The sequence below is a fragment of the Chrysemys picta genome, chromosome 18, assembly GCF_011386835.1.
Source record: "Chrysemys picta bellii isolate R12L10 chromosome 18, ASM1138683v2, whole genome shotgun sequence".
Classification (NCBI taxonomy): domain Eukaryota; kingdom Metazoa; phylum Chordata; order Testudines; family Emydidae; genus Chrysemys; species Chrysemys picta.
In genome coordinates, this window is record NC_088808.1 from 20,332,495 (window position 1) to 20,354,088 (window position 21,594).

General features: G+C 46.9%; 1 protein-coding gene across 8 annotated transcripts in view; it reads right to left on the bottom strand.

Annotated features, from left to right (window-relative positions):
• Positions 1-21,594, bottom strand: part of GPSM1 (G protein signaling modulator 1) — a 152,770-nt gene that overhangs the window by 122,833 nt on the left and 8,343 nt on the right. For 2 of the 8 annotated variants that reach the window (XR_508912.4, XM_008169470.4), the window contains exon 1: positions 5,085-5,227. The exons of 3 other annotated variants lie outside the window; for them this stretch is intronic. Coding sequence is in view for 4 of the 5 variants with exons in the window: in XM_008169470.4 (XP_008167692.1) it covers positions 5,085-5,194 (110 nt within the window). In the remaining variant the exon portion in view is untranslated. Of the gene's footprint in view, positions 1-656; positions 765-5,084; positions 5,229-21,594 lie in introns of those variants that run through there. 3 more of the 8 variants (XM_024106293.3, XM_008169471.4, XM_065572064.1) reach the window with 2 other exon arrangements.

Here is a 21,594-nt window from a genome sequence, read left to right on the forward strand (position 1 = left end):
GTTTGAAATGACTTTTCATTTAGAAAAGTAAGCTAATTAGGCCAAGTAAAAGGTTAAAAACAGGGGGGGGGGAAAGGTTGGACTCAAAATAAAATGTTTTAAAATGCTCAAAACAAAATGTTTCAATGGACCCAAACTGAAAAAGCATTTCTTGGTGAAAAACTCTGAGATTTCGACTTCTTGTCCTGATTCAGGAGGGTAAAAGTTTTTGAACCCTCAAAAATGGTCACAGGACGGGAAAACGGTTTCCTGCCCAACACTCCTTCTCATGGCCGATACTGCGGCTGTAACTTGAACAATGCTAACTGTGTTCATGGTCTGAACGCTTTCAATTCAGTTCACAGGGAAAGTGGATGCAGTTTTGGTTTTCAACTGGAAACCAAGGCCATACAGCTAACTCCCAACTCCCCTCTCCACGCATCCCCTCTCTTCCTCCCTTCCCACCCCACACAAAGGAACCGGCTGAGCTCAGTGAATTTCAACTAACAAACTCATGCCTGTTATGAAATTGCACAGGCTGGGGACTTCAAGGGATTTATCTTTCCCACCCCATGTTATTTTTTTTCCCCATAAGCCAATTGAAAGGGATTTTTCTTGTTCCCAGAAACTCAGAGGAACAGGCTTGAGGGAGCCAGTCTTTCCTCATTGTAGCTCACCTGGAAATCCCTGCTCCTGCCCCAGCCACACCGAGCATGCTACATCTACTCAGAGGCCTGGACTCCGTCTCCTGGATGACAGCTGAATGAGGGAACCGAATCAGCTACCTAAAAGATGGTACCAATTCACACCAATGTCTAAGGCTCATATTGTATCTAACTCCATCAGGGCAGGTCAAGCTGACCTTGCCTGCCCCAGCAGCCCACACTGTTTCTTTAAGAGAATCTGAGTTTGTTTTTCCCCTCTGCCCCAGGCTTTCAGAAAGGGTATTACTGGGCTGGCGAATGCTCGGCCTTCCTCCTACACATGCTAACCACACAGCCGCAGCTCAGAGCCCCAGTGATGGACAGCTCCGATTAGCATGGGCAGGATGGGGGACAGATAGTGCCAGAGTCGTTTCACAGAATAGACTTGCCAGCGACTTGCAGCCAATCTGATTCTGTTCCCTTTCTGTCTCATCTGCTTTCCTTCAGCTCCAGCGCTGCTAAATATTTCAGGCCAACAGAGGCCTTTAGAATCCCTTTGAAAACACACCCCTCCGAGCACATTCTTCTGGGCCAGTCGGGGCCTGATCCAGAGAGGCGTTGAGCAGCCGCGATTCCCCTGGAGATCAATGGGAGTTGCAGTTGCTTGCTCTCTCTCAGGATCATTGACATTCACACGCGAAAGGGGTTTGGCTGAGACCTTGATTCTACTTGACATTCCTTTGCTTCACATTGAAGCGGGAGCAAGAGTAATAGACTCAGAGAACCCAGAATGACGAGGAAGTGCCTTCCCCGACCTGCCAGGCGCTAATGCAAACCGGGAGGCCAATACCACTCATTCGTTCCCAGCCAAAGCACACCTGCAATTGCCTATTATCCCTTCAGATGATCCAGCCCCTTGGGTCCAAACCCAGAGGAAGTCGTTAAGGGAAAACAGAGCTGGTGGTTTACGCAGGTCACAAAAACAAACAAACCAACCAACCCCCTCCCGACAGTCAGCATTCCCCTAGCAGCCTAGCAGGAGGAGCTCAGGTCTGGAATGGTAGGAAAGCTGCAGGCTAGGACAGATTTTCCCTGGCATAGCTGCGGTAAAGCAGATGGCGCCGATGATGCATCGCCTCGCTGAGCTGTACCCGTCTCGCACTTTCAGGGCTGTTAAAAGCATCATCGAGCGCTCCCTGAAATTTTGGGGTGATAAAATTCTAAAACAAACCCAAAGACCAGCTGTGCTTTGTTTATAATAAAAGCTGCCTTTATACCCCCGTTGTTGGTTACACTCCAAACACAGACAAATCACCGAGTTCTCCTGGGCTGTTGCAGAGCCACAAAACAGCCAGCTGGATTTCTCTAAGAAAAGGCTTCTCCCTTATTTCAAACCCAGGAAATGGAGTTCCCAAGGAGTTCGGAGTTGAATATACCAGCCTATCCGGCTTAGAAGCCAGCACCCGAGGACACCGTTCTACAGCTCCTGTAGGCAAAGCCAGACTCAGACTGGCAAACAAGTCCAAGCTGTGACAATGCATTGTGTTCCTAGGGGACTCCAAGCCAAAGAAAACGCAGCAGCCCTGTGTATAGCCGGGTTATCTGGGCAATCTGTTCCCATGTTGCTAAAACTAGAGCAGCTCCCCCAATGCAAGCAACAATGGGTTACGTAGTGTCGACAAGACCTAGCGTTAGCTCGACTTGCTTGGAGCAGGATTAGACAAGGCGGAGTTTAAAATACCAGTGGCCAGCCCACGCTAGTGCTCCCACCAAAGGAGCTGCACAGGTGTTAGTAATGGTGGGAAATTTTTTCCCAAGAACTCTATGCCAAGAGTTTTATTGTTTTGTTTTTTCTTAAACAAAGCCGATCCTTACAGACTAGGAGCTGGACCAATGACAATCTAAGGTCAGCAGCAGAGCATAAAATGCTGGTTTTCATGTTTTATGACAGTGGGGGGGGGAAAAATCTATAAAGGCCATATGTTTTAATTTGTAAGCCCATAAATTGAAATGTGGCAAGGTTCCCGACAGAAGACTCAGCCACTGTCTTGCAGCGGGACAGTAAATGGGCAAGACCAGAATTATGCTGTTTTGCTGACCCAATAGAAACGGTCGATTTTTGCAAACCCACTGCCTGTTTAATGCTACTTTGCAAAGCCCATATTGTATAGCCACTAGTTGAACGGCAAATCCTGGCACTCTCGTGCAACACGGTTTCAGTTCTTGCAGAAAAGCAGCATGTGATGTAACTAGGGGGATTCTCAAGCATTTTTCTCAAGACCTTTTGGCATCAGTAAGGTTTTACCCTTAGGCCTCGTCCTCAGTGGGGATTTTGCAGCTACGCTGAGATATCTGCTCTGATGGAAAGCTCTAGTGTTCATGTGCCGCACTAGCACGCAAAGATAAAATGGTGGCAAGTCACCTTTTACACCAGTGCAGGGCTCCTACATGAGGGGATTTGCACTGGGACAGTGAAGGCATAGCATCACTGGTGCAAAATTCCCTAGGGTAGATAATCACAGTTCTAAAGGACTGGGCTTGGAGACCAGAGCTTGGTATCTTTACACAAGCCTGCAAAAATAGGCTCGGTCCTGCATTTCCACAAGTGACAGTCCCAGGGCCATGGGCATCTATTTTTTTTTCCTGGGAGTCTTCCAGGGCCCAGTGAGAACCCTAAGTAACCCTATTACTCTCCTAAACCCCAAAATCATGTGCCAGGCCCCCAAAATTATGATTTTAAGACAATCCTGAGATTTAAAAAAAATGATTTGGGGGTCTTTTTATTTCCCTTCTGGTGTTTACATTTTTAGGGGTTGTGTTTTCAAGGTTTCTTCACAAGCAGAAACTTACTTTCCTTTTAAATGCAAGTTTCTCATGTAAATCACCTGACTCCAGGAACTGAGACTTCAAGAAAAACACCAAATATGGTGAGAACTAGCCACGCTGTCTCCCTTCCCGCATCTCGGATAGCTAGGATTTCCCTCCGACCTCAGTAATGCCTCTCCTTAATCTGCTACAATGGCTATTATGCAATGGCAGATACTCCCTCCCCTTTCAGGGATTGAACATGCGGCCTTCCACAAATGCCTCTGGCCCAAGGAGTGGTAGATCCTGAAAATAATCTAAATGGCCTGTAAAAAATGGAGAGATCTAAAGCCAGATTGGGGATGCCAACAACTGAATATTGCTCTGGGGTCATATATCAGAATGAAGATCACCTGGACTGGACATTTCATAGCTATAGTTCACTGTTACCAACGCGGCTAAAATGTGCATTAACTGGAGATCATTCCCGAGAGCTTTCCTAAGATTGCTAGTGCAAATGCTGTGGTCACCTCAGGATTTTACAGGGCTCCAAATAAAAGGAATATTAAGGCTGCTCCTAACAATAAATCTTTAATCCTGCTCTTCAGAAGAGCAAATGGACAGTGACAGAGCAGTCGAGCAGCAAAGGATCCTCTCTAATGCAGGTGGTTGTTAAGTAGGAACACACATGCTGTACGTAGTAACACTCAGCTGTGTGTCTAAGCAGTAGCCATGTCTGCTCTTTATTATACGCTGTACCATGTTGCTTTAGAACAAGGATTCATCTTTTCCAATCAAGTCCCAATTCAAACTGGGTCCGAAGGCTCTCTCTCACTCTCAATTTTGTCTATTTCTTTTCCCATCTCCCTGCAGCTGCGTGATGCCCTGGGCATGACAGAAGCTGTGTATGGTTCAAACCCCAGGTTTAACAATCATTGTTAATTACCTGCCTGCCGGAAGCACTCTCAGCGGCTGCAGTGGTCATGGGTTTGCAAGAATGGACGTCAAAGACACTTCCACAAAGCTATTTTACATAAGCTCCCCGCTATAAAACTCCCATGGAGAATTACAATGGTTTCATACAGAATGCAGCCTTTTTTACAGGACTTAAAGCACTGGCCTATACCCCTTACTCCAAGGCTGGTTCATATAGGGCAGGGGTTCTCAGACTTTTGTCCTGGTGACCCCTTTCACACAGCAAGCCTCTGAGTGCGACCCTCCTTATACATTAAAAACCCTTTTAAATAAATGTAATACCATTATAAATGCAGGAGGCAAAGCGGGGTTTGGGGTGGAGGCTGACAGTTCGCGACCCCCCCCCATGTAATAACCTCGCGACCCCCTGAGGGGTCCCAACCCCCAGTTTGAGAACCCCTAATATATAGGGTGGATTTGGCAGCCTAGATTAAATAACTGCATGAAGCCAGGAGGGATCCTTTTATAACCACTCCTGAATAGATAATTTCTCCAGATATCTCTGCCCCTATGCAGACGTACATATCGAACAGAGGAAGACCTCTACGAGCAGCCCGCGTGGGTGGACGGGGAGAAGATACGAAAGACACAGAACAAAAGCAGGCTTCACTCTGAAATACACCTGAGGAACCCAGATAAAAGTGACGCCAAGAACAAGACGGGTGACACCAACATCCTTACCTTAGCCTGTACGGTCTGTGGGCAGGGGAAGCTGGCAACACACAGGAACGACAGAACTTCCATAAGGATTTAGTGCGCTGGAGGAGCCTGTCTAGCTTAATCCAGGGCATTTTGGAAAGGCTGGATTCACAAACAGCCTTACTACGAGCAGGCTGCCGGGAGCCTTTGAAGAGCAGTTACACCCTCAACAACACTCACCGCTTTAATTGGTACATTTTAAAAAAAAAATCTGATCACATGTTTTGAGCTGTTACTTTTTTTTTTTTAAAATGCATCCCCAACTGTGTGCGAAGCTAGCCCCAGGCAGCCAGCTACCGTAGAGAGAGCTGACAGCTTTGACAGATGACTCAGTGTTTGTTTAGAATCAGGTTTGCACAGCGTCTTCTTTCTGCCCCCATCCTAGCCCCCGAGAGGAAATGAATTTTGGCCACTGCCTTCTGTCTGGGTGGGTTTTGGATCTCGCAGCAACCTCAGTTCATCTGGAATAGCTCCACTGATTTCAATGGCGTTTCTGGGGTCTGCAGCGATCAGAATCTGACCCGGGTGCTTTACATTTCTGCTTCATTGAAACAGGACAGTGTCTTGGTCAGTGGCCAGGGGAAAGGAAACTTGATGGGACTCTACCCAAGCTCCACCCACAATCCCAAGTATTGTGGGTGCAGCATCTTTTCCTTTCCCCTGGCCACTGACCAAGACACTATTCTGCAGTGTTGGTGTAGACATGTTGGTCCCAGGCTATTAGAGAGACAAGCTGGGTGAGGTGCGAGCTTCTATTCTCTTTCACCAACAGCAGTTGGTCCATTTTTCGAGCAGCTTCAGTCCTTAGATATTCATTAGCTGCTGGGCCACACAACTTGCCTTCAGTTTTTTGGGGAACTAATTTTGAACAAGCCACCAGAATCATGCCTACAGTATTTGTAAGCACATCCATTTGCGTTCCCCTATGGCATAAGCAATAAGAGGCAAGATAATGTCCCTCTGAGTAGGCCTTTAACTAGCAAAGCATTTAAATGAATTCATAAATCAATGGACTACTCATATGCTTAAAATTAAGCATGCCTTTTGGTGGATTGGGGCCTTAGTGAAGGACACCACTGCAAAGCATGCAGACCACAGCCCGAAGTCCTGGAGCCTTCAAATCACACTTGTGCTGCAGCAAAGTAGTGTCTTATAATTAAAAAAAAAAAAAAAGCTACACCGAAACTCAGTTTCTCCTCCATCTGTGTTTACAGCATGGAACACCATCTTCTTAGGCCATGAGATGACTGCTCATTGGCTTGCTAGGCCAATTCCCCCTTATCTCATCCAGCTCTGACAGACCCATTTGGCAAATGGGATAGAGAACTTGCCTTCTATATGATGCTAATTCCACATGGATCTTCAGAGTGTCATCAGCTGCTTTGGCAACAACGGATTATATTCCTGCTTTCGTGCTACACAACTTGTGCTCAGTAAACAAATAACATCTGATAGCCTCCTGTATTTTATAGTCAGATACAATCCCCAAAACAATTCCCTGCTCATCTCTAAAATGTGCCTCTGTGCCAGAGGCTTACTGGAAAATAAATGACTGTTTCCTGATGCTGAATCAACTGCGATATGACAGGTTAGACACACCACAGACATCCTACCCAGCTCTAGGAGTAGGTTTGATGTGGGCAATACATTTTCATGACAGATGGTGACAAGCACACAGTCAACGTTGGCAGGAATGGCTGCCAGCTCGGTTGCTCTTACAGGAACCAACAAATTTCCATCCCTACCAGCCCACAGTTGCTCACTCCATCAGCTTTACTGGCCCCTTATTCTGCCTGTTTGGTACAGCCAACTCCGAAGCCTGCACTATAGGGCACTTTCAACAGGCCACTTCTGTCTTTAGAGACCACAATCCCCCAGGCTGCCAGGCCAATTCTGTTAGAACTTAAAGGCCAACTCTCAGTAGTCCCTGGTTACTGAAGGCCTTATTTTCACTGCTAACAATGGTGATATTTTATCTCAGGGCAACTAAAGCAGGTGAGCTATCCTGAGGTAAAAACACACTGAGGACAAGGCACTTCAGTGTTATCATGAGGTAAATTAGACAAAGTCAGCACTCTGCTCCTGTCTGGAGTTGGTCTCACCTAGTGTACCTCATGGTAAAACTGAAGCACCTTATCCCTAGTGTATTTTTGCCTTAGGATAATAGGACACAAGGACCTCTTGATGTCGACTGCCAGAAGGCACAGGAGTACATACGGGTACCAGGATCCCTGGGGGTTCACCAGAAGAATGGCACGTAAGGTCACACCTGTCATCATAATCATTGTGAGATATATGTATGGAAAATACGTGAGGCGTGATGCATATATGCTGGAAATTATGTTCTCTAGGCCTTGTAATTAAAGGCAGGTCACTCAAAGGTAGCGTGGCTGGAGATAAAACTTCCGCAGACAGCAGGCAGGAGACCCTTATCCCCCTGGTAGATCACTGCATATTGTGTGTCTCACAATAGAAGTCTATCAGCATACTAAGTCAAATGCTAATGAGTTTACAGAGACTTCAGATGGAAATTAACAGGAAAAGGTGAGCAGAAGGCAGAAGAAACCTTATTTGCAAGTGAAGATCAAAGGTCTGGTCTATCTATTCGGGGGTGCAGAGAAACACCCTAGCATCCTTCAGCCTGTGAAGACCAGCTGCCAGCGGGCTAGATGTTATGAAAGGGGGACCTGGGCCGTTCTGTCGGAAAACACTGGGAAAGGGACTTGGGGTAAGCTATGCTGTAGGAGACAAGGGAATGGCTAGTGTGTTATGTTTAGGCTCTAGAAAGCATGTTATGATTTTCTTTTATAGGGAATGCTCCAGAGGGATGTCTGTGGGGTTGGTGTGTGCCTGTCACTAACCTGTACCGAGAGGGGGATGCCTGGTAGGCAGTGGTTGAGTTCCCAGAGGATGGTGAGGCAGGGAGCTGATCGCCAGCAGACACAGACAAGATTCACACTAAGGGCAGGCGGGAGCAAGATGCCTCACAACCCTGGGAAGCGTGCCATAGGTTGCCTACCCCTGGTGTAGACATTGCGTTGCTTACATCGACTGTTATTGGCTTTCAGGCGCTATCCCACAATGCCCCCACACTGATAGTACAACCGATACAAGCGCTCCTGGTGAGGACGCACACCGCCGACACAAGGAGCAAAATGTGGACACGCACAAGCGATGTAATTATTGTGGTGGCTGTACACCTAAGTTAGGGCAACTTCATTTTGTAGTTTAGACCTGGCCTAAATCAGAGACATGGTGACTAGCATGTTAGCCCCACCCAGCTGCAATCCAATGGAATGGCATCCGCAGATGCAGTGGTGTTACCGTAGGCATGCTGCCCAGTGCCTAGGCTTGAAGCCATCAGAAAAAGGAACCCAGTGCGGTGGCCTGGTAAAGCTGGACAGTTGGCATGGCTGATGCAGAAAACTGGTAACCAGAAACCTGCTGCAGCCACTCAAGGGGGCAAAGCTGGAGGACTAACGTTGTCCCATGAGGCAGCTATTTAACAATACTAAAAGCTGCTTCATTGCACAAAGGAATTAGGAACTGCATTTCCTCTGTTCCCCACATTTCACAATAGCACACTGTGAACAGCTGCCAACCAAACGCTCCAGCAAAACTGGCTGCCTCTAGTTAGCTCTTATTTGATTATAGGCCCCAAGAGTGGTTTTCTACCAGGAAACGGCTTATTTTTTAAAATTAACTGCTGACTACTTGGAGCCTGCAAGATGGATGGGCGTGGAGCGACGTGGGGCTCTGGGCACTCTCATTACCGAGAGTGGTTCCCATTCTCTCTGATGAGCTTATACCTGGATTTAGGTGTTTAATGGCGACCAGATGTTGTGTGAATGCTAATCGGGCCTTTCACTCCAATCTCTTTTCATTTCCCTTGTGTGTATGCGGGTTGAATTGTTCCTACCACATCTGTAGGGCAGTTCTCACAAACTATGGCCAATGATACAGACTGCAGCGGCGTGTGCACACACACACGCACACACACACACTCTTTGTTGGGGCGGACAGCCACAGACCATATGGTTCTCTTGAGCTCCCCAGAGTGACTATACAGTCTGGGCAATCTAAGGTTACTGCCCAGGTCTCCCGAAGTCTTGGCCTGAACTCCCCAGTCATGGAAGGGACTGGTGACTACACTATAAGGTCAAGGGAAGCTTTGGGTGCAGCTGATTTTAAACTTATCAGTTCCCAGCTTCCTTCTAAACAACGTTTCCCCCAGTTGATCAAAAAGAACATGAATATTGTGACATGGAGCAATACGAGGATTGGCACCATGCCACTGTATTGGAAAGCACTAAAATAGGAAACCAAGCTAAGGGGGAAATTCTCCTTTCAATGCACATCTCATCCTCGGAGGGAGGAAGGGCGTGCACAGAAGAATGAACTGGGACTCAAAAGAGCTGGGTTCTAAGCCCAATCCTGCCACCAACTTACTGTTTGACCCTGGACAAGACACTCAGCCCCTCTGTGTTTCATTCCCCCAGCCCCTCCGCCCCCCCCCCCCCACAGTAAAAATGGAGATAATGCTTCCCATGGGTATGTGAGGATATAGCCAGTAATGTTGGCAAACTGCTTTGATATCCTAGTAGGACAATGTCTGCTGGTCAGTATGGGGATAGGTACGCTTAATGAACCTAGAGAGAGGGATACAAATTGGCAAGGTTTAGCTCTCATTGGCATGACTGAGGATTCCATGGGTGGAACGAATGCAGAATACACAGAGATTTGCAGGGTCGATCACAGAAAAATTTTGCCCTGAGGTCATTTGTTCTCATGAGGTTCCATGCCATGGAGTACAGGAAATTGTAATAATTCATTACAAAATCTGCCTTAGAAGCTACAGCAGCAGCCAAAACCTCCAACAGGCCACACTGAACTAATACTGAGAAATAGAGTTGCCAATTTTGGTTGGACGTATTCCTGGAGGTTTCATCACGAAACAATCTTTAATTAAAGATTAATCTTTAATTCCTGGAGACTCCAGGATAATCCTGGAGCGTTGGCAATCCTACTGAGAAAAGACAGCCTTTGAAGGATCCGCCAAAGAGCAAACGTGGTGCTGTGGTTTAGAGAAATGTAGGAGAAGTCTGGAAAAAGCCAAAGAAATGTAGGATACCCTCCAAACACAGGGCAGTTCACTACAGGAAAAGCTCTGAATTACCTGCAAATAACCACAAGTCAGCACATCATCTTAATGTGTGACGGAATTTCACTGACACTATGATTTGGAACATACAGGGACCATCTGGCCGTGTGCATGAGCTTCCTCTCAGCACCTATTATTCTTAATTACTTGTATTGCAGTAGCATTTACATACCCCAGCTGAGATCAGAGCACCATTGTGGTAGACACTCTAAAATCAAATAGTGACAGGTTTCAGAGCGGTCGCCGTGTTAGTCTGTATCAGCAAAAACAATGAGGAGTCCTTGTGGCACCTTAGAGACTAAAAAATTTATTTGGGCATAAATTAGCCCATGAAAGCTTGTGCCCAAATAAATTTGTTAGTCTCTAAGGTGCCACAAGGACTCCTCGTTGTTGTTTTTTAAATCAAATAGTAATAGTGAGACTCTGCCCTGAAGAACTTACAGCCTAACAGACAAGACAAAGTATGGGAGAGGAAATAGCGAGGTGAAGTGACTGGCCCAAGGTCACATTGCATGTCAGTGGCACAGCCAAGAACAGACCATGTCTCCTGAGTCCCGACCCAGCGCTCTATCCCACACCCACTCTCTGAAACAAACTCTGAAGTGATCAGGCTACACTCAGAGCCGGTTCAACTCGATCTCTCACTCCATGGGCAGGCACATGGGGGGGGGGGGGAAGGCAGTGTTAGGCCCCCAGCACAGAAAACAGGCAGTTTCGCTCAATACAAGGGGTTTTCAAAGCCACTTCCCATGATGGGAGCTGAGCCTTGATTTTCTGCTGATCGGAAAGCGTGCCGCAAACCTATCAAGTGATTGTGACAAATCAGAGCCACATACCTTAAAAGAGACGGCAGGCCAAAAAGTCTGCTCTTGGAAGGGAGACATTGGAGCTGCTGCAGTAAGGTCAGAGTCTGTGCTCCTACCCTGGAGCCCAGGCCGCACAGGGTACGTCTGCCCAGCAAGCAGAAACCCACTGCAGCAAGCCGTGCTACGTCATTCAATTGCGGGCTCCAGCGCCTGAGCCTAAACGTCTACACAGCTCATCTCAGCGACCCGGGCTCCGAGACTCACTGCTATGGGTTTCTGCTTGCCAAGCAGATGTACCCACATCCAGGGGTTATTTTATAAAAAGTGATTTTACAAATCCCTCATATTAATGGAAACGTTTTTAGTATTTTGTTTAAAGGCCCTTGTGTAGTGGTTTTGTTTGGATTCAGACATCCCTCTGCAGTATGCGCAACACAGATGCTACCGCGCTGGGCTGGTGCGTGAGAACCAGAGCATGAAATCTGACTAGCTTGGGTGAGCAAAGTGCAAAGAGAAAAGACAGAATGTTACTGGTGAAAAGCCAACTCCAGGTCTGGAATTCCTTCAGGTTTAACAGCCTATGGTGTTTTTAACACAGGGCAGGACACTAAGCTTTCTAAGTGCAGCATAGTGTGTATCCTGGCTTCTTTCACTGCTGGAAAGGAAAGACCAACGTTCCCAGCTCAGACAACCCCAAAGTAAGATTCTGGCAACTAAAGGCAGCTTGCGATTGAAAGGAGATTTTTTGTAGGTGGCAGGCTGGCAACGTTCCATGATTATTTTAATGCTGCTGGGCCTGTGTTGAGGTACTAATTAGGTGCTATGGTGCATAGCCATCCTTTTATTTACATTGAAATAAATACATAAAATAGGGAAAACAACTGGAAAGCTGTATCTAGGACTTGATTCTGCAAATGCTCCCTCCCTCCCACATTGACTTCAGTGGGATTATGGTCAGTATTAAGTGCTTGCAGGACTGTACTTTTAAACTATATATTAGGACAGGAACGGGCACATGGAGAGTTCACAGCCTTGCACTTTAAAGGCTCACTTCTAAAAAATGTCCAAGTCTGCCTGACTCCCTGGCCTGTTCTGTTGCAGGTTCCTTTCCCAGCCCGGTCATTTCTTGCACAGAAATGATGGTTAAGCACAGGGTTGCATCCCCCTCGCTCTGTCTTGCTTTATAGCTGCCACTGCGAGTAGACAAAAAAGGATTGGCAGAGGACTCTATGAAATGGGTGTGGAGACAGCTATCCCTCTGTCTTTCTGGGAAAGTATTTTCATAACCATTGACTCAGTACTCAGCACTTACTCTTCCTTCAGAGGCAGTACTGAGCCAACGGACCACATGGCACAGGGGGTTCTGTGCTGCTGGAAGCAGCGAACAACCGTGACATCAAACATTTCACACAAGTAGGGCTAGTAACCCTGGCGTCCTAGGCAAATTCCAGCTGGGAGGCGATTATAAATTGCAGACTTAAAATTCCCCCTGAAGTTGCATTGGGATTAGTATTTTTCACTCCCTTCCCTAGAATGTTGTGCAATACTGCTGCATGGTGTTAACAACTGCTGTGTTCTACTCCAGAAGTGGTTGCATTTCAGTGATGTCCCCCCCCGATTCCCAGTCCTCTTCTCTAACCACTAACACTGGCTCTTTTTATGTCCCTCTCTCACCCTGGCTCAACTGCATTTAACATCAGATAGACATGACGTAAATTTACCAACTGGATTATGTCAGCTTTCTTTAGCTTGTAATGAAAAATAAAATCCTATTTGTACCAGTGGAGACTAAACCGATTAGAAAATCAGATCTGTCAAATAAAATTTAATTACAAATACCTTAGAGGAGGGAAAGCTCAAGACAGTCTATGGGAAGTTTTCCCACTGACAGTATAAAAATAGTCTCGACTTAGAGCCCCACAGACAGCTTTAATGGTCAGGCTGTGCAAAGATACAGGATTTTTGTTTTGTGGCTATGGTCAGCATTTTTATTTTATTTTTTGTACAGGGAAGTGGTTTTGAATTCTGGAAGCTGGGCTGGCTGCTCAAGGCCAGCAGAGCTGGGCAGGCATGAAGTGGGGAAGAAAGATTGCTTAGGCAGCAATCTGGAGTCAAGTTTACTCTCGAGCTATCAGAGCATCAAGAGGTGAACAGCTCCTAAGACAGTCCTGCCTCACGAGACTCAGCTGGTGGCTCACTTGTCAGGGCTGAAGATATTGCCGAGTCACCGGAACTGTGTAAAGCAAAACAACCCAATGTTTAAAAAACCCATGAGTTTCATTCTCTCCTCAAGAGGTCTAGGACTGGTCAGGATTGAGATGTCCTGGCTCTGTGAGGTGCAGGGTTGTGAGGTGCAGGGTTGGAATAGCAAGGGGGGGCTGAAGGTCATCCTGAGATCCATTGACAAATCTCTGGGTGGACCCAGATTGACGTAGCCAGGACTGTGGCAGGGGAGCGTTAAGGTCTACGGTTAGAATCGAGAGATGGGGACAACACTGAGATGTTGCAGATTAGGATAAAGGTTCATTGGCTGTGTGAGATCCCAAAGTAGACATGGCACAAATGTAGCAGGTCAGACTGACGTGCACCTGCCGAGCTGCCAGCGAGGAACAGGGCGTGATGGGTGGAAGGGTTTGAAGTGCAGAGGTTAGGTGCAGGGACCAGAACAAGCAGGGGTTGCGCCAGGACATAAGAACGGCCATCCTGGGTCAGACCAATGGTCCATCTAGCCCAGTTAGCCTGTCTTCCGACAGTGGCCAGTGCCAGGTGCTTCAGAGGGAACGAACAGGGCAATTTATCGAGTGATCCATCCCGTCATCCACTCCCAGCTTCTGGCTGTCATAGGTTTCGGGACACCCAGAGCATAGATTGTGTCCCTGACCATGTTGGCTAATAACCTTATTGACAGACCTATTCTCCAGAAACATATCTAATTTTTTTTTTTTGAGCCCTATTCTACTTTTGGCCTTCACAATATCCCGGGGCAACGAGTCCCACAGGTTGGCATTGCGTAGTGTGAAGTACTTCCTTGTGTTCGTTTTAAACCTCTTAATGTCATTGGGTGACCCCTGGTTCCTGTGTTATGTGAAGGCGTTAATAACAATTCCTGATTCACTTTCTCCACACCAGTCATGCTTTTATAGACTTCTGTCATATCCCCCCTCAGTCGTCTCTTTTCTAAGCTGAGCAGATCCAGGGTTTTAAATCTCTCCTCATATGGAAGCTGTTTCATACCCCAGTGGTGTTTGTTGCCCTTCTCTGTTACATTTTCCAATTCTAACATCTCTCTTTTGAGATGGGGTGACCAGAACTGCACGCACTGTTGCAGAATGAGGTATTGGGAGAGCAGAGTGCTGGAGACCCAGACTTAGCGCATCAGACATTCCTGCAGGGCTGGACTAAGATGCAGCAGAACTGCTGGGGGATGGAGTGGGGGAGGCCGGGCCAAAGACTGGAATAGCTAGAGGGATGGTATGGGGTAGGATGGACGTACATGCGCAGAACTATATGGGGAAAGCTTGCCAAGCATCAGCCCCCACTAGTTTGGCTCAAGACATGGATATTAGCCTTTCATCCTCACCAGCCTTTCATACCCCCTGCAAAATAAAAACAATAGAATAAAATGGTCTTTTGAAATTCTCCACAGATCGTGCTGCAGCAGCAGTTTATAAACACCTCTGACTTTTGTGTTGGCTCACACACTGCTTGTAGAGGACGACTGACAACATTTTTAATGCTGCAGGGGCTGGGAGATATCTCTTGGCTTTAAAATACTAAGCACAATGGGTCCAGCTCACCTGCTTCCTGTTCATTTATCCTACCAAGACCCGCACCCACCAACCCCGATGGAATTATGCATCACTAATTCTCCTGAAATGTGGCTTGCTGGGCAATATTCCTGATCCCTAATACTTTAATGTGCTGCCACTGACAATACCATTGCATATAGGGGCAGCTGCATTGGATTATGCATGTAATACGCCTTAATTCAAACTCAGCCTGGGCATTAAGGAACTACATTTGCAACCAATAACTCACACACACCCCCGCCCCTTTCTCACCACCACACTCTGCTTTTGCGAACTGACTGCTCACTAGCACAGGCTCAAAATGGTCTACAGGGGCCTGCAGGCCCCCAGGGCTCCCTACCCCCAAAGAAATGCCCGGCTCTGTAATATGAGGAGCGAGAGTGAATAAGGATGGTCAAGTTTCAGGGGAGACATAGTTGGCAGGGACACCAGGAGTTCACGAACACAAGCCAGAGCCAGGCTGCTACCCCAAGCTTGAGAGACTCATCACGCTTAATAAAGATCTCTTTTCTACAACTCTGTCTGCCTCGTCACCTATTGCTAATGAATCAGAGCCCATGCAGAGCTTCTCCTTCCCAGGGATGAGAAAGAGCCAAATCCTCTGTGATGTCCATTAGGGGCCTCATTTACCAACCTAACATGAGGCGTATTCAAGTACCACAGGGATGGGCACCAGTGCAGAACCTAAACCAGAGACAAGTCCCAGTCGGCCAGGAACCAACTGGTTTTGGAGCCACAGATTCACCGGGGGGGGGGGGGGGGGGGGGAGGGGGCGCGGGACCAGGAGATACAAGCAGTGAGGATATGGGTGGGAGCCAGGGGCCTAGCACCACCTGCCCTTCACCCGCACCGTGAAGCATCATCTAGGACCCCTTACAATGCCACGCTAAGCAGCAGCAGAAGGGAAGAGGGCCATGCTCGTGGCAGGCCCAACCGTGGCAGCTGGGCCCACCAGAGAACCTCTGACATCACTTCATGCCGAGGGCAGAGAAGACCCTCCTCACCCACCCCCAATGCCCTGGCAGCGCCAAGTGGAAACAGCACAATTCCCAGCTATGCAGCCCACTCTCCTAGCGTTTTCCTGGTCTCAGAGGCCTTGTGTGTCCAGCCCAACACCCTCTTGAGCCAAACTCCCTGCAAGGTGCTGAAACGTTCAGGCAAGTGGCTCCTTTTCGCTTCTGGTTCTCAGCTAGGCCTGGCAATGCGCCATGGATGGCTCTCCTCGCTGTACCCCATCCAGGGCCAGAAGCACTAGCCTGCTCTCCCCAGCAGGGAACAGATTCTTCAAGGGGAAGAGGGCAAGAGAGAAAAGAATCCAACCTCTGTGACCACTTACCCAAGCTGAATTCTCCTCTGTTGAGGCTGACCTCTCTGGCCAGCCCTTACCTGCCCAGGAGCTCCGGCAGGAACATGGAATTTGTATGTACAAAATCCCTAATTCCGGCCAAAGAATGGCAGGGCACTGAACACTTCCAGCATTGAAGTTTCCATATAAATCACAGCTGGAGAGATCACACTTTAATGCACAGGTGAGTGATATTCTTTTGAATCCAGGCAGGATCTTCCATTCTGCTGAGCTCCTTTAAAGGCGAATATCTTTCCATCAGCGGGAGTCCATAAAGAGCTTTTCCCAGCTGCACCCCACATTGCGCCACTTTTCATTCTGAGGGGACAGAAACTGGTTCTCCAGCCTTATGCCAACATATCCGATCTTCGACCTTTCTGCCGCCGAGTCGAGTGTTGCTCCTGCTGGAGACGCATGCCAAGAAAAGGCAACCCCCAGCTTTTTATTTTAAAGTGCTGGCATAGATCCAAATACTGGAACATTTTCATTGCTACTATACCAAGGATAAGAATTCAAATTAAACGGGCACAGGCCATTTCTATCCATCTTACCCAGGTATTTCTAATGCACCCACCACGGCAATAGGCTCTGCTATTTGTCATGTAGCAGCCTCATTCTTAAGCTTCACATGGAGGCGTGGGTTAATGTTCGTAAAGGAATTTTCAAACGTCTCTTCTGCAGCAAATCAATTTCCCAGCCCTGATAATGGCTTTTCATCCTGTGGCTGTAATAGACGCACGCTATCTAATTTCCTTTCTAAAATAAAATTAAGCCAGCCCCTAATTGGTTACATCACCCAGGACAACTGCAGAAATTAATTCCATATAGCAAAAGTACCAAGGGCAGATGGAGTGCATGAATATTGCTAAGGAGAATACCAATTAGCACCAAGGCTCTCACCAGCACCCGTCTGATAGGACAGTGGTTCTCAAACTTACTTGATCTGTGCCCCCTTTCTCTGTGTCTGTAGCAATTTACGCCCCTGCCTCGCCACACAAGTACATATACCAATGAAAAAAAAATCAACATGCAACTCTCACTAAATATTAAAAACAGTAAGGCATTGATTCAAACACAGCCAACGATCCATTGTAATAAAGAGCACAGGCAAAACTGTAATTGTGGTCAATGCTTACAATTAAATGTGCACACCGCATTGTAGCCAATGGCTTAACATACAGATACCAACGACTTTGTATAATGCTATTCGAGCTTAACACAAATCCACCAAAATGCACGGCACCATTCAGAGTCAAACGCACAGCGCCATCTGAGGACCCGATATGTCTGGAGGAATCAGCGGTGCTAGGGATTTATTGCTGTGGCTAAAATGTGCACAGTATTCCCCCCCCAAGCTCAGAATACATTCCTCCCTCCCCCAGTTTGACGCTGCTTCACTGGGAGATTGGCTGCCTACACACCATGGTCTCAGCCTAAAGGCAATGTCTTTTGGGTATTGCTGACCCCAGCTGGATTTGAACCAGCAATCTAGCGGTAAAAGGCTCCTCCTCGCCGCCCAGACAGCCCAGGCTTTTAAAAAACAAACATTTCCAGTGAAGGCAACATTCCCACTGTCCAGCCAAACCCTTTTCTCAGCACCCAAGTCAATCCCAACTTGGCTGCCAATGATCTCCTCACCTGGGGACCCGTCAGTGCCCCCCGACTTCTCCTTTGCTGACTATGAGCGTGGTTCTTCAGGCCCCTTCCCGGGGGGTGGGGGGGGAGAGCAGAAAGGAGCTACGACAAGGTGGGCAGCACAGCAGTGAATCTCCTGGCAAAAGACCTTCATGTAGCAGGTGATGGGAGTCAAGGCCATCACGTGCAAGGCACGACCAAGCCACGCTGTGCAGCAGAGGAAGGGGCCAGGCGAACGCCGTCATTTCCAAGCCCAGGTCTCCCTGTCCAGTAAGGCTCAGGGATGGCCAATTAAAGTGTCAACATTCATCTCTCCATGAACTGACTTCAGGGGGATGCGCCCAAGCCTCAAAGTCAATTAAGCTTATTTGACTTAGAATCATAGGACTGGAAGGGACCTCGAGAGGTCGTCTAGTCCAGTCCCCTGCACTCACGGCAGGACTCAGTATTATCTAGACCATCCCTGACAGGTGTTTGTCCAACCTGCTCTTAAAAATCCCCAATGAATGAGATTCCACCACCTCCCTAGGCAATTTATTCCAATGCTTAACCACTCTGACAGTTAGGAAGTTTTTCCTAATGTCCAACTTAAATCTCCCTTGCTGCAATTTAAGCCCATTGCTTCTTGTCCTATCCTCAGAGGTTAAGAAGAACAATTCTTCTCCCTCCTCCTTCTAACAACCTTTTATGTACTTGAAAACTGTTATGTCCCTTCTCAGTCTTCTCTTCTCCAGTCTAAACAAACCCAGTTTTTTCAATCTTCCCTCATAGGTCATGTTTTCCAGACTTTGAATAATTTTTCTTGCTCTTCTCTGGACTTCTCCAACTTGTCCACATGTTTCCTGAAATGTGGCACTCAGAACTGGACACAATACTCCAGCTGAGGCCTAATCAGCGCGGAGTAGAGCCGAAGAATTACTTCTCGTGTCTTGCTTACAACACTCCTGCTAATACATCCCAAATGATGTTTGCTTTTTTTTTTTTGCAACACAGTGGGACACTGTTGACTCATATTTAGCTTGTGGTCCACTATGACCCCCAGATCCCTTTCCGCAGTACTCCTTTCTAGGCAGTCATTCCCCATTTTAGTGTGTGCAACTGATTGTTCCTTCCTAAATGGAGTATTTTGCATTTGTCCTTATTGAATTTCATCCTATTTACTTCAGACCATTTCTCCAGTTTGTCCAGATCATTTTGAAGTTTAATCCTGTCCTCCCAAGCACTCCCAGCGCGGTATAGTCTGCAAACTTTATAAGTGTAGTCTCTATGCCATTATCTAAATTACCGATGAAGATATTGAACAGAATCGGACCCAGAACCGATCCCTGCGGGACCCCACTTGTTATGTCCTTCCAGCATGACTGTGAACCACTGATAACTACTCTCTGGGAACGATTTTCCAATCAGTTATGCACCCACCTTATAGTAGCTCCATCTAGGTTGTATTTCCCTAGTTTGTTTATGAGAAGGTCATGTGAGACAGTATCAAAAGCCTTCCTAAAGTCAAGCTATACCACATCTACTGCTTCCGCCCATCCACAAGGCTTATTACCCTGGCAAAGAAGCTAACAGGTTGGTTTGACTTGAGTTGATAGAAAGGGCAGAGAGAATTGCATAACTCCTAAGCCTGCCACTCCACTCTAAAGTGCTATTTCTGTTCCACCCGTTTGTCGTATCTGCTCTACAATATGAAATATTTTAGGACAAAAAAAAAATGCAGGGATTGCTATTGCTCATGGGAACATAACATAACACGCACAACGTCTGGCATAAGCTGTGTTAGTTAACTGCCAGTCAGCTAAACTGGCACAGGGAATACTGATAGAGCATCTTGATTGGAAGACTAATATAAAGTGTTCTGATGACCTATATACATATATGCATGTCTGTGTGTTTAGGGCAATGCATTTATTATTTGTATTACAGTAGCAACTGGATGCCAAAGCTAAGCGCAGAACCCAATTGTGCTATGGGCTGTACATATACATAGTAAGAGGTGTCTCCAGCCCCAACAAACGTACACTCTAAATAGACATCATCATCCCCCTTTTAAATATGGTGACATTTGAAATACAGTGACTTGCCCAAGATTGCACAGGGAGTCTGTAGCAAAGCCAGGAAACGAACCTATATCTCCTGAGTTCCAGTCCGGTGCCTTAGCCACAAAGCCATCCAGTTGCTTGCAGAATGCCTGCTGCTATAGGGGAGTGAATGTTCTATTGGCTTCAGTCTGGGACGACCACATTACTCATGAATGCTAAAACTACAAACAAGTTCTGCAAGCCGAACAGATCTCAACAAAACCATTTGCCTAGACCCCTTATTACGCAGCACAGACATTTGAGAAATGTTTGTGTGTGCGATTTTTCAGACCCTTTTTCCTGCCAAGCCAGGCTGTCTTGGTGCCATGAGTTCAACCGCACAGGCCGTAGGTGGAGGCAGAAAAACTATAGCTAATACTATTTTAGAGACGTCTAAAAATGATCTAAAATGGCTTTTCCAAATGTAATAATACAGCAGTTTGAAGGTCTGATATATCAGGGCTAAAAACAAAGGCCTTATATCACAAAAGAGGGGCATCGTCGGCTTTCCAATGGTAAGTCTCATGGTCTACAGCATACCAGACCGTAGACCTGCCAGAGATCTAGGACTGAATGTCCTTCAGCCTGCCATGCATGATGGAGGAGATTTTCGCAGTAGAAATACACATTTGGGGAGAAAGAGGAAACATTGGTGGGAAGGAGAGTAACTGTTTGGAATTGCAGAAGTTATCCCAGCAGAGGCGAGGTGAACAGAGTGCAGGGGAGACAGTCCACAGTGCAAAATAAAACTCATTTGTTGTCTGAATCATTGTGGTGCAGTCACTTAACCTTGCAGCGAGTGCCTGCCACTCCGCGTGTATAGCTAGCTACACCAATTCCATCTATTTGCCTGTCCTACCAAATAAGGTACCTGCCTACTTGCAGTATACCAATCGGTATCCGCCCTGGGAACTTGTGCATGGCCAACCGCCTGGGATCTGCATCAAAATTCATTATGCAACCGGAGAGTTTTTCCTTCCCAATGTTACCACTCTAAACACTTAGGCTTGGTACAGCGATTCCAGCCATTTAGTCTACATGTGCAATTTCAAAGGATGCATTTCACCTGAATTCCTTTCCACTTAGACAGAACAATCCAGTCATGTTCTTTTTATCTCTGGTATTTTCTTGAAAAAGCTTCAGTGATGTTTCTCCTACCACTAACAATCAGAAACCTCTCATAGATGGCTCAGAGGATTTGCAGTGAGATATGAAGCTTTTCATCACTACGTTGCCTATTCAGTTCCAGTCTGGGTTGATACGGGTCGGTGGATTTCAGTCCAGTTCCTAGCTGTCCACGTAACAAAAGCCACTTGCTAATTTTCACCTCGGTGAGTAATTGCAGCTGAAAAGCCAGTGACTGAACAGAAAAGGGAAAGGAGATGACCATTCTGCATTCACGAGGTGGTTACTACATTTTATTTCAAAAGATAGCAATCTTATCACACAGGTGAAAGTATTTTCTTTTGCTCCCAATTATACTTCCCCTTCACTACACAAAACACACCACCACACATCCAAAATAATACACAGCCATTTCTTCGAATGCTTTGGAGGTTTGCTTCTCTGAGTGCTGTGTGTCCAAAAAAAGATCTGAATATTTCATGGAGTGTTGCGAGCTCTGGGAGCTATTGAAAAAAAATGCAGCCATATGG